Genomic DNA, 13,682 nt, shown 5'->3' on the forward strand with positions numbered 1-13,682 from the left:
TAGATGGACCTTCAGTGTCATATAATTAAGGACACTTGTATTATCTTAAGTTGTGTCTTACCCAAAGTTTTAAATTAATCAGCAAAGTCAACTGATGTTTTCCACTTAGTATGCTGGTTAGAAAAAAAAAAAAAAAAAAGACCCATAACAAAAACCAAACCAAACCAAGTCTCACACTTAGACAGCTTTGTTTTAAAAATCTGAGTCTTTGCAGTTTATCCTGAAGCCAAAACGTAAACGTGATGTGGCTGCTTTGCACCTCTTTAACACCAGATTTATCAAAGGCAGGAAAACTCTCTAATGTCTAGATTATGCAGAAATACCAACATCCACTGTCATGACTGGGTGGGGCAACACAGCGAGACTCAGATTGGACACACTTGCTTTCTAAACTCCTTTTCAGAGAGAAGGTGCAGCTGGATCCAACCTTTGTCTCAGACCTGGCCCTTCCAGGGAGAGTGATTAAAATGTTACACTTCAAGGAAATGCTCGACTGTCTGATACCCCTTCATCAGATTAAGGTGAAATGACTTTCAAGGTCTGTATTTGAATATTAGGTTTAGAAGGAACATTGATACTTCAATTATTATCTCAGGCTGCAGGATTGTAAAGGCTGAGTGTTTTGATAGTCAGAGAAATCACAGAATGCCAGGTTGGAAAGGACCTCAAGGATCATCTGGTCCAACCATTCTAGGTACTACTATACTTTATATGAGATGGCTCAGCACCCTGTCAAGCTGAGGCTTAGAACTGTCCAAAGTGGGGGAATCTACCACTTGCCTTGGGAGACTATTCCAGTGTTTGACTGTCCTCATGGTGAAATATTACCTCTTGTGTCCAATCAGAGCAACCTGTGTTCATTACCCCTTGTCTTTTCCATGTGACTCTGTAAATAGGGAGTCTCCATCTTCTTGGAAGCCACCCTTTAAGTATTGGAACATGGTAATAAGGTCTGCCCTAAGCCTTCTCTTCTCAAGGCTGAACAAACCCAGTTCTCTCAGACTCTCCTTATATGGCAGGTCCTCCAGTCCTCTGATCATCCTTGTGGCCCTTCTCTGGACCCTCTCCAGCCTGTCTGCATCCCTTTTTATAGAGCAGGGACCAAAACTGAACACAACACTCCAGGTATGGTCTGACAAGCACTGAGTAGAGCAGGATGATGACTTCTTTAGCTCTGCTGGTGATGCCCTTGTTGATGCAGCCCAGCATCCTGTTGGCTTTCTTTCCTGTAGCAGCACACTGTTCACTGATGTTATCCACCTTTTATCCACCAAGACCCCCAGATCCCTTTCCACAAGGATGCACTCCAGCCAGGTAGACCCCAGTCTGAACTGGGATTTCTCCAGGAGGAGGCTGTGGGGGACCATATCAAAAGCCTTGGAGAAGTCCAGGTAGATTATGTCCACTTCTCACCCAGCATCAACTGAGCAGGTTACTTTGTCCTAGAAGATGATCGGGTTTGTCAAGCACAATTTGCCCCTGGTAAATCCATGTTGGCTTTTCCCAATCACGTGCTTTAATTGACTTGTGACAGTCCCCAGGAGGTTTTACTCCATGACTTTCCAGGGACTGAATGAGACTAATAGGTCTATAATTACCTGGGTCCTCCTTTGGACCCTTCTTTTAGATGGAGGTGACAGTAGCCTTCCTCCAGTCCTCAGGGACTCCACAATATGTTCAAGCCACTCAGCCTAGGAAAAAATTGGGTTAGGCCTTGTACTACTTCAAGATTTTAGGAAGGAAAAGACAGAGAAGAGAGAGAGACAGAGAACAGAAGTTAGAGAGAGAGAGAGAAGATAAAGTGACTTTTCCTGGGTCCAGCACTGGGACATCAAACAGAGCAGAGCTGGTGTCAGTGAGGGTCTCCAAGGCCACCATCACAGCTCCTCCTTTTATAGGCCTGCTTCACCTAGGCAACTGTTTCCTAATCATGAGTAAGCACAGCTGAGACCCAACTGAGCAACTGGAGTGGACCTCTGCCTCCTTCACTCCTGCACAGCCCCCGTGGCTCCATTAGTGGTCTTCATCTGGAGATCTTAGGCCATATTCAGGCCATTATTTCCATAGGTGCTGGGCAGACCTTTTGTCAGGCAGTCCTTTTGTTTTCTTCCAGGATGGTGTTTCAACGCCACTTCCCACAGTAGACCCTGAGGGCTGGTCCCTCACAGCCACACACTGCACAAATTCTACAGTGAAGTAAAAGCAACTTAAGTCTTTGAGGTAGTGGAGGAGCATTCAGTAAATTTGGATTTAACTCCTCATTATGACACAAATGCCATATGTACATCTGTATTTATGTGCATCATATGCCAACTTATGCCAGTAGGAAAACAGTCCCTGGGAATTCTCTCCTCCTTAGAAATCCCAATTCCAGGGTAGCTTCTCCTATCTCAACTGCAACTGCCAAGTTCACAAAGCTCAGCTTGGCTACAGCAGTAGCTGTATCTCAACTGTGGAGGCCTTAAGTGTGCTGTGTTCCTGGTGCTGGGAAACCAGATCACTGCAGTGATGTGATTACAGACACTACCATAATTAATTTGGCTCAGCATTTTGTTAAGCAGGTACACTAAGGCTTGTTTAAATAAACACTGTCACTGCTGGGACCAGCTACTTACTGCACACCAAAGTTAAAATTGGCGGTGCTGCAGATCAGCATAAATAATTATTTGTGCTTCAAAGAACATAACACAAGTGTGATGGCACTGGTCGAAGTAAGACATTAGCTCAAAGTAGATTTCATTTACAATTAGCAACTATACAGACACTGTGTATCCATTACCACAACTGAGCTTAGGAGAACTTTCTATCTTAAGAAGTTTCAAAGACAGTAACTGTGAAGAAGTTTCTCGGTAAGTTTGTTTAAAAGAGCCAGTTGGCTTTGTCACAGCTTGCTTTTAGTTTGCAACAAGAGAAAGAGAGAGCTTGTTAAACATCTCAGACAAATTCTTATTACTTACTACACCAGGAAACAGAAAAACAAGAAACTCACCCAAATGTACTTTGCTCTGCTTTTTATACAGATCTTTTTTAAATGCACTAATTATTGGACTTAAAGGTAAGTCTACTGGCATACTGTTTGAATTTGTTTCTCTTTGGCAGCAATTTTTTAATATAGTGTTATTAATCTGACCGTTCTTATAAAAGGGGCAAGTTAATTGTTCATACAGTGGGGAACTCTTTATTTAAATACTTTAAATAAGCACTTTGCTACTGACTGAACTAATACTGTATGCCATAGAGAATGAGCTGTTACTATCCTTCCTGAAAAGGGCAGTCCAGTTCTCTAGGCCAGATTACATTAATTTACTGATCTGATTAGGATTACAATGGAAAGCTCTTACTCAGCACAGCTCTCCTTAAAGAACAAGTCTGTGTGCATGTGTGAGTCTTTTTTTTTAATATTATATAAACACACAAAAGTAAGATCTTGTCTGCACAATACAGGACAGTATAAACATGACAGTTTTCAATCAGCTAACCTTCTTGATAATCTCTCTGGACAGGATTTTTAAAGACCTTATACAATTGACTCTACAAAACAACCTGCTACTCTTCTCCTAAGGGCCAGATGTTTATTTCAGTAATCTCTTGTTGCAGGCTTCCAAAAACAAAGGCTTTAATAGAAGGCAGCAGATGTCAGCTACAGCTCCGTTGTTTGGACAGTAGATGACAAAGTCAGGCTGATGTGATGTTTGCCATTCATTCAGCAACTGTGACAGGGTACCCAGACATCAACTATCTAAGCACCAATATCCCCTATCTCTAAGACAGGGAGTGCAAGTGCAGAAAGCCTTCCCCCATCCAAGTGATGAAGACCTCAAATTGGCACAGTGCCCACCCAGGGCAGGGCAATATTTGGGGGTGCTCAGTTGCAGAATCAGTAAGTACTATGGATGACAACAGGTGCCACCTCCCCCATTTGTGCACTTTCCAGCTCATCACATTATTTTACAAGTTGTTTGGACTAGAATTTTATCAAGTCAGACCGTAACAGGAGTTTTGGAGAGCGAGGGACTGAAATGTCAGGGAGTTAACTGGGGCAGTCATCATTTTACATTAAATCATGGCTAAGAAACACAATAAATAGACCATGTTGCACAGAACCTCTGAATGCATGTGTTTTGACTTGGACATGTGTCAAGGTAGTTGTACCTTTACAAGGGAAATGACAACTACGTGTTGGTTTGCTTTCCTTTTAGAACATTTTTCTCATATTAGTATTAGGTGGCATCTCAGAGCAGTACATGAAATATGGATTTCCCCTTTCCATACACTTATTTTAGGAATTGGACACTAGCAAAACTATCTTTGAACTTTTCCTTTGATTTTTTGTGGTTCCTTCAGAGAAGAAATGTGAATCTACTGAAGAAAGCAGAAAGCCACACTAATTGTAATGATACTGCAATGTACCAACAGCATCGTTATTTATACATGGATTATAACTTTGCCATATCTTCAGAGTGTTTCTTAGAACATAATCATATTAGCACAAGTGGAACAGTGATGCATTACATTTCTTACTTCATCCTGCATCCATATTCTGTCCAATACTTGCGCCCTCAAAGCATTACTGTCATCTGGTAAGCTTTCTTATCTTTTCGTTGGCATATTTTAATAGACCAGACTCTTTATGAAAAAAGACTTTAACCAATGTAGTCATGATGCCTTCCAGAACAAACCCCTTCTCCCCAGAGAAAGTATGTCATAATAGGAAGTTTCCATTCCATAAAAAGGAGAATTAGGAACCCAAACAAAACTATTAGTAGCTTCTGTCACACTTACTAAGTTCTGTAGAACATCAATGTAATAAATCTAAAAATCTAAAAGAAAAAATATTGCAGCATTTTCTACTATCTCCTGTAAAGGGGGGACAATACTAAGTTTATACTGGTCACCTTTAAATGTTTTAAAATATGTAAACACCCTAAATCATTATATTTGGGAACCTGAAAGTTATCTCCAGAGATGTATCAAATCTTGACCGATGTCAGCTTTATGTGGCAGGATGGCTTACAAGAAAACATCTGCTACTTCTCCTTGGGACAGCTATTCATGAAGTTTAGAAAGCAGAGGGAAAACTGCAATGCTCATAGGAATGCACTCTGCACTACAGGATAAAAGGCAGCAGTAAGACATTACCGATATAAGTTCTAACTGCTCTGGGGAAGACAAAATTCTTGGATTATTTTTATTTTTACTGAGTTGTGGAGTTTCTAATTTTTAAGCTCTAACACCAGGCAGGCTGGCTACTCTATACTTTTCCATCGGTAACACATTTCCTTTGAGTACACACCACTCAGAACTAAAATTCTTTGCCTCAGGAATCAGTGGAAAAGTGGACAGCAAAAGCACAGGCTTTACATAGCCTGTAAGTTACAGCCACACAGACCTTGTGGATGGTCTGAACAGTATCTTGCCAACGTGTAAAAGACACATACATGGGCAGGAGCTGCTTTCCAGTGTCAGCTTTGCCTTCTTGTATTCCTTGCTTGAGAAAAGGGCTTAATGTGGAAGATAAACCGTGCTGTGTCACTGTTCCCAAGTCTCTGATGGTTTCGCTGGGATACAATTAATTTTCTGGTGAGACCGAGGTTGGCAAGACACTTCGCTGCAGGTGGTGACCAGCCATGTGTCCTGGCTTAGGCCCAGCCGGCAAGAGACCCAGGAGGCAGCTCACTCCTCCTCCCCACACAGTGGGATGGGGAGGAGAAAACACAACAAAAGACTCGTGGGTCGAGACAAAGACAGGGAGGGTCGGGTCACCACCTATGGCCACGGGCAAAACAGACTCGACTTGAGGAAAAAGATCCATTTAATTTGTAACCAATCAAATCAGAGCGGGATGAGAAACAAAACCAGGGTTTCTTTTTTTAAAAAACAAAACAAAACAAAACAAAACACAACAAAACACCAACCTTCCCCCATCCCTTCTTCCCGGACTCAAATTACTTGGCGATTTCTCTGCCTCCTCCTTCCCCCCCAGCGGTGCAGGGGGACGGGAAACGGGGTTTACGATCATTGCACGTTGTTTTCTGCTTCTGCTTCTGCTTCCTTCCCCTGGTCCAGCCTGGGGTCCCTCCCCAGCGGTGAGTCCTCCACGAACCTCTCCGATGCGAGTCCCTGCCCCGAGGTGCAGTCCCTCAGGAGCAAGCTGCTCCAGCCTGGGCTGCCCGGAGTCACGGGCTGCTCCGGGAACAGCCACCTGTCCCGGCGCGGGGTCCTCCTCGGCTGCAGGTTGATACCTGCTCCGCCACGGTCCTCCAGGGAACCCCTGCTCCGCTACCTCCTCCCCCTTCTGCCTCACTGAACTGGGTATCTCTCCTCAGGCGCTGCTTCCGCCTCCCCCTCTCCTCTGCCCTGCAGGCCTTTCAGCAGTTTTCCCTTTCCCCCCCTCTTAAATGTGTTAATGGCACGGGCGTTATCACTGCCGCTGATGGGCCCGGCCTTGGCCAGCGGCGGGTCCGGCCCGGGAGCGGGGACACCTTCCAGCAGCATCTCCCAGCCCCGCCGCTGTGTCCCCGCCCCGGAGGCCCCAGCCCGGCCACACAGCCCCCGCACCCTCTGGAACGCGGGTTTCCAGCGCGATCGAGGCCTCGCAGCCGTCCCGTGGGAGCCAGTTTTTACAGCGAGGAGGAGCGAAGCCAGGGCAGCTGACCCGGGCCGGCCAACAGAAGTGTTCCATACCGTAAACGTCACGCTTCCTATATATCGGAAAGTTTGGTGGGATGGACTTTCTTCCCCCGATGGTCGCCGGCTGTGGAGGGTCTGTCCGGCCCCTCTTGCTTGTGCCGTGCCGGGAGCTGCGGTGCGGGCGGGGGGTCACCCCGCACCCGCTCCCACCGCTCTGTGGGGTGAGTCTGAGGGCGCGTGTTAGTGCGCAGATTAGGGGGGTGATTATTATTGTATCAAATCTGCGATCTCCCGGATGGGGAGGGGTCATCGGGTAGTACAAGGGCTGGCTAAACGAAGGCGCTAATCTCTGAGCTAGTCATACCAACTTTTAACTAGCGAGATTATCCCTCTTCAAAAGGCGGACTCGGACTACCAAGGTGTTAAGCGAGTCTGGCAAGACATCTCCGAGGCACTGGATGAATCCCAAAGGAGCCTCATGGACACAATTAGCAATTACACTTTTCTCCTCTTCTGCAGGAGCCACTTTGTGGAGGAAAGGAAGAACAGCATCTTCCTTTTGTTCATGACAGAGATGTTTCTACCCTTGTTGCAATGACCCCTCAGTTTCTTTAACACTGCAGTGTAACCAGAAGGGTGTATTGGTGAGTGCAGTGAAGCTGATTTTGGCATTTCACAAGGTTAACCAGCCAGCTGGGAATGCCACACAGGTTGCCTTGAGGCAACCAATTCCTAGGTGACAGGGTGTGTGGGTGGGACAGTTGGGGTTGGTGCCTAGAGCAGTTTTCACTGATGGTGTGGAACTTCACTCCTGAACAGATGTGGAATCCTGTAGAATTGGCAGACCTCTTGAAGGAAGGATTCCATTGCACGTAACATAAAGACTTCCAGCACGGTGTTGGGGCCTGGGGTAGGCCTGTGCCTATGCTTAAAGAAACAAGAGGGTCTCTGGATCTGAGGACACACAAACAGACACTGTGGTTAAATCAGAAATCCAACCCTCAACTAAAACAGTTGTTCCTGCAGTCTAGAAGAAACGACGGAAACATAGCTCAACCCAGTTAGTAAAGGAGATAAAAGCTCCTCCTGAGGGAGAGCAGGAAGAAAAGATAATGGACTGGCCAGACATTTCAAAGCATTTCCTAAGGAGGTGACTCATGCCAGAGAGGCTCCACTATATAATAAATTACCAGAAAATGAAAAACAATGTGCTTTGTTTATTGATGGGACCTGTCATACTGTGGGAGAACGTCGGAAGTGGAAAGCTGCTGTGTGGATTCCCACAAGAAAAGTTACAGAAACTGTTGAAGGTAAAGGCGGATGCAGTGAGTTTGCAGAACTGCAGGCCATCCTGCAGGCCCTGTATATTGCTGAGAGAGAAAAGTGGCCAGTGCTCTATCTCTACACTGACTCACAGAGGGTGGCAAATGGCCTGCGGGGGTGGCTGCGGCGACAGAAGCTGGATAACTCACAGTGGAGAGGTAAGCCCATCTGGTATGCTGGATTGTGGCAAGACATTGCTGCCCGGCTAAAAAACCTCGTCGTAAAAGTAAGTTATGTAGATAAACACATGCGAAGAGTGTGACAGCAAAGAACATGGAAAAAAGGAGCAGGAGCAGATAGACCAGCCTGCTGAAATTGTAATGGCAGGTCTAAGATAGACCTGAACTGGGACCTTAAGGGTGAGATGTTCTTAGCTCAGTGGGCCCATGACGCATCAGGACACCAAGGAAGAGATGCAACATGTAGATGGGCTTGTGGTCATGGGCTGGACCTGAGCATTGAAGCCGCTGAAGAGGCGATCCCTCAGCGCGAAATATGCATCACAATCAAACCAATGAAGCCTTTCTGCTGTGGAGAAAAGTGTCTGGTAAAGACAGTGTGGGTTGCTCCTTCCTCAGGAGAAAGCACATCCGTCCGTGGCATTCCTTTTGCTCAAAATGTAGAGGGCACTGGGTTGTTGGTAACGCTGGAGGATGGGGAAATCCGATGTGTACCTGAAGGACGTTTAAGCCTAGTGGAAAATGATCCATGATTTGAGTTGTATGTCATAGCTGTATGTCAGTACTACAGCAGGAGCCACTAAAACTGAGGATGAGCCTTGTAAGGAACTGGGCAATACATAACTGGTTTCAGTGTCCAACAGCTCAGCCCAACACACCAGCTCCTATTAAGGCTCTACTTGTTCTTTTTTTTTCTGTGTGTTTTTTTTTTTTTTTTTAATCTTTTCCAAATTATGTTTACTTTTCTTTATGCAAAATGCACGAGGTCCCTCTTGGAACATGCACTAGGCCCTAACATTGCTTCACTCTTACATAGCACTAACTAGAGCAAGATAACTGTTGTAATTTCAGGTTTACACTACTATAAATTAGAAGAGCAGGTTCACGTGTCTGATTTGTCTGAAATATAGGACTCCTTTCTCGCACACTTGCAATGTTATAGCAATGTCACTAAGATGAAACAACAGATTGTAAAGTAGTGTCAGCGTTACTAGACAGCACTGGATTATCAGTAAAATGGTTTGGGTTCTTGTGTACTCACAGCTCATCTTGTTCACAGGAAATAAAAATGGTACTTGCTGAGTACTTTATTTCAAAATCTGTTAGCAGAGCTTGTCACTGAAAAATTGGGGACTGCATCTCAGAAGACATGAGAAAAGGACAAGATAGATTTATGATCTTATTTGTGATTACATCAACTCAGAAAAAAATTCAAGATCTTGCTCACACATCAAAACATGGAGTTTGTCTGTTGGTACCAGAAGATGGTACAAGATGGTTTGTGAACCAGTAAACACTGGTCATCTTTTTGTACCTTTCTCCCCTCTAATATCAGCTATCACCTGTTTAGATGGCTGGCACCAGTTGATTTTGTGTACTTCATGAAGACACCAAAGACAAATTTCCTCTATATTGTAGCTGCATTCTGAAAAGTTGTTATTTCAAATGGTAATGTCCTAGCCAGAAAAATCTATTCTGAGATAATACCATTGTGCACATTTCTGCAGAGAAAATAGGGAGAAGGGGAAAAAACCCCAACAGTATTAATGTTTTTTACTAACACAGAAAAAGCAGTATGGCTATGATCATGACACTGAGTCACGGCTTGTACACCATATCCTTGTGAACCTCTATGGAAATAACATGAGCAGAATAAAAAGTGTACCTATTTTGCTTTGCCTTGTCTAGCCCTTATACATTAGAGGAATAGTGATGGATCTGACCAGTTTGTAGTGTAAGTCTGTACTGTCAGTAACAATGTATAAGTCAGAATAAGTACACAGGCAGTTTCCTGGTGAGATGGTAGAACTGGCAGGCAGAAAAACAGACAGTGTTTGTTAATAGAGCAAATTTGATGATAAATTGCTTGGACACAAATCAGGAATGATAAGCTACAAGTCTCACCGACTCAACAAAGAGAAAACTCAGTGGGCATTTCTTCAGTTTTTAAGTTATTTAGTAGTTATTTTTTTCTAGTAATTTATGTAAAGAGAAATGTACAAGAACACTCAGTGTGGAAATGGCAGAGACAAGATGTGCTGACTTCATCTAACTCTGATATTTTAACCCCCTTTCCAGCACTGAATGTCCTTTGCCTCCTTCCTAATGTTTTTCCTTCATTCAAGAGAGAAGAACTTAATTAACTAATGCAGCAGGCTGATTAATTTTGGAGATCCTGCACATACATCTTCCTTCATCCTAGAAAATAGAAGTTTCTTTCAAAGCATGTTTGCTCTCTAAAGATGTTCATGTGGACAGTGAGGTCTAGTAATAAGATTAACTCTGCTCAACCAAAACAGCTATCAGCTGAGCAGACAGATAAATGAGATCATCTCACATGTTGCATGACATCTTCTTCCTTGCTAATTCCACACAACAATTTCTAAGATTAGGTTAAAATATGCTATAAAGACAAGCTTAAAACGTATTTCTCAGGCAAAGTAAAATGTAAATGTTATTTGTGAGTGGCTTCTCTATATGTGAGGGTCAAAATCCCTTCCATATCCCAGATACATTTCTTTAACTGACATTTCTTACCTGGAAGTAGGAAGATAGGTGTTATACTGCTGAGGTAAACAAATAAAGGCAATACAAAGCATATGGGAGGGGTGTTAAATACCTAGCATCAGGAAGCCGGTTAGCTGCTGCATCATACCTAATCTATTCATTGCAGAGCTAAGAGTTGCACTGCAGCTAACAGGTTTTCAGCAGATCTGAGTGATCCATCAGCAAGCAGTAGCTTTGTTACAGCACTGTTGAGTCTGGAGGGGACCTAGTTAGAACCAGCTTGGATGTATCTTTACACTGTAGTCAGAAACCCACACAATAACTGCATGTACTCTGGTCTAGCTATTACAGCCACATTCATTCTACTGAATTCACATACAGACCTTACCCATTCACTTCCTGATGCAGCTGGAGTAGCACATCAAACCTCCTTCTCCCGCCAGCCAATCTAACAGGTACCTCAAACCTGCCTCCTAAAGGATGTACAAGTGACACGGTCCAAGTATGAAAAGATGTAGCAAGGCAAAGAGGGCCCAGCTGTGCTCTTTACATTTTGTTCAAAGGTGAGTTCAAGTTCTAGGAAGATTCTTACAGACTACAACCGTGCCCAAGACTCAGAGCTGCAGCGTACCATGCTGGCTACATAGGAGAGTAAAACATTCATATAATGCCATTCTCAACATACCAGTCAAAGGCTAACACTTCAGCTTGCAGATGCTGCAGCTTATAGCACGAGAGGAACCAGCCTACCCATCAATCTGTTGTCAGATGCACAGGCTCTCATGCTTAGCAGTCTTTCAGCAGAGGAAGTCAAGTCTTAAGCTGTTTTGCTTTAGGGAAAAATAAAACTCTTCTATAGTTCAAACAGCAAATAGTTATTTATCCTAGAGACTCTTGATTGTATAAAGGATTCTGAGCAGAAATGAAATTTACCCTATGACAGCAGCAGAGAAGGAGCTTAATTACAATTACAATATAACTCAATCTAGCCAATGCTCTCATTTACTGTGCCAAAGATTTCCTTCTGAATTTTTATGCTTGAACTAGACCCAAGTAGCAAGAAAACCATAAATCCCAGCTAATAGTGGTCTCACGAAGGACTCTACCATTAACAGGTTGCACATGAAGCATGTGATGTTACAAATTCTTACATTCAGGGAGGGAATCCACTAGCTGAAGACAAGCTTACAATTTACAGATGAACGAGCTGACTTTTCACTGTGTGATCATTACCTGCTCCTTTTGCCGCAAACTGTCACCATTCACTCAGCTACTACTAGAGAAAGCTCAAGGGCAAGTCCCAGCTTTTTAAATAGCCAACAGGGTATATACTAATACATCGTCATTGACAATCATAACAGCTACTTACCCCACAGTACCGATCATCGCTGAATATCTGTGGGGGCAGTGGATTGCCTTGTGCCGGCTGCCTGTCCTCAGGGATATTTTTATACATCCATTGTCTTTTTTCCTCTGACATTGTGATATCCACCTCTTCAAACTCTATGCGATTGGCTTCCAGAAACCTCACCACATCTTGTTGCCTCTTCTTTATCTAGATGAAAGGAAAACAAAAAACAATGCTCAGAGCAAGTACCCTGTAACTCAGACGTGCTTTCAAGCCTGAGACCATTCCTTCCCTCCTGTCCCACTTTCAGAAGATGGGAAGTCACAAACTCAGGAAGGGAAGGAAAAAATATTTGTTTTCAGTTTTAAGTTCATAAACATTGAACACTACTGTTTATTTACAAGTTGACAACAGCTATACTTCCTCATCTAATTTCTAGAAGGCTGAGTCTTTAGTTCAGCTGTGGGCACTACAGCCTCTATTCTCTAAAGATGCTTTTAAAAAAATACTCTGTATGGCACTCTTCTGAAATAGGAGTTAAAAGAGGCAGCCGCTTTTCAAAGTCATGGGGCTACATTTTTTAAATATATAGGCACCCAGAAATGAAAGGTAATCAACTTGGCAAGTCCCAGAATCTGCTCCTGTAAGTAAGTGTTCATTGAGACAAACATGTTGGTACATCTGAAAACAGCCCACCCCAGGTACACACATTTTTGTTTTCCTAGACACCTACACATCTTTTTAAAATGCAGCTTGATGGTTCCCTCAACAAGGCTTATTGAATCTTTAATTAAGAGTGCCTGTCTGCATAATACACATTCCTAATAATAAGCATGATTTCATCCCTTGAAAACGAATTTAATTGGGGAAAAAAAAAAAAAAAAAAAAAGCATGAGATTTGTACTAAATGTATGGGGTTTCTGCCCTCGAGGAGATTATAATCTTTATACTACAGCCTAACAGAAGCAGAACTGCCCCTGGCAGTTTTTAGGTCATCGTAGTTAACTCAGATCAATCCTTAACAGCTAGCTGGGCTTCAAGAAGATACGCTCTGGTGAAAACTGAATCTGCCTCAAACTGGACTTGATATCAAGATAGCAACCTTTGAATGAAAGTCTGTAGGGCCAAGGAAAGCTACCTGGGCTCATTCAGCTAGATCTGCTCTGCATTTTCTTCAGTCCATACCGTACTTTTTTCTATCTACTTAATGAAATTCATTATTTTAAAAAGGAACTATAAACTATATGCTGTATTTTTCACAGCCATAACCAACAGCATTATTTGAAGGAAATAAATACAGCTTTAATAATTTTGCAGTATTCCTGAAGTGTCAGATTCACGCAGTTGCTAGCTGGCATAAAGCCCAGGTGGATGAATCATGCCTGTGGGTATCATACAGCCTAGATACTATTTGGAATTCAGAGGAGTTTTTTCAAGTGTATGTGCTAGTTGTTCTTGTCACACAACCCATTCTGTCTACCTAAATGCATCACAGAAGTACATAACTTTTGGAAGTAATGCTGATGCAGTCATTGTTTCCTTGAAATGAGAGGCCAGCCATCCCAAGAAACTGCAAAGACAAAACTCTTACATGATTACTGTCTTTATTAAGAAGTGAGCTGCATAGTAAGTTTGTGTCTCAGTGCCTTACTCTTTTTCCTTTTCTTACATACACACTGGTCGGGGGTATTAGG

At 43.3% G+C, this 13,682-nt stretch overlaps 1 protein-coding gene across 1 annotated transcript in view; it reads right to left on the reverse strand.

Annotated features, from left to right (window-relative positions):
* The window catches only part of SH3BGRL2 (SH3 domain binding glutamate rich protein like 2), a 44,904-nt gene that overhangs the window by 10,196 nt on the left and 21,026 nt on the right, over positions 1–13,682 (reverse strand). Inside the window, exon 2 of the mRNA XM_051616002.1 lies at positions 12,010–12,195. Within this exon, the coding sequence (XP_051471962.1) occupies positions 12,010–12,195 (186 nt within the window). The remainder of the gene's footprint in view (positions 1–12,009; positions 12,196–13,682) is intronic.

This window comes from Apus apus, chromosome 3, assembly GCF_020740795.1.
Source record: "Apus apus isolate bApuApu2 chromosome 3, bApuApu2.pri.cur, whole genome shotgun sequence".
NCBI classification, from domain to species: domain Eukaryota; kingdom Metazoa; phylum Chordata; class Aves; order Apodiformes; family Apodidae; genus Apus; species Apus apus.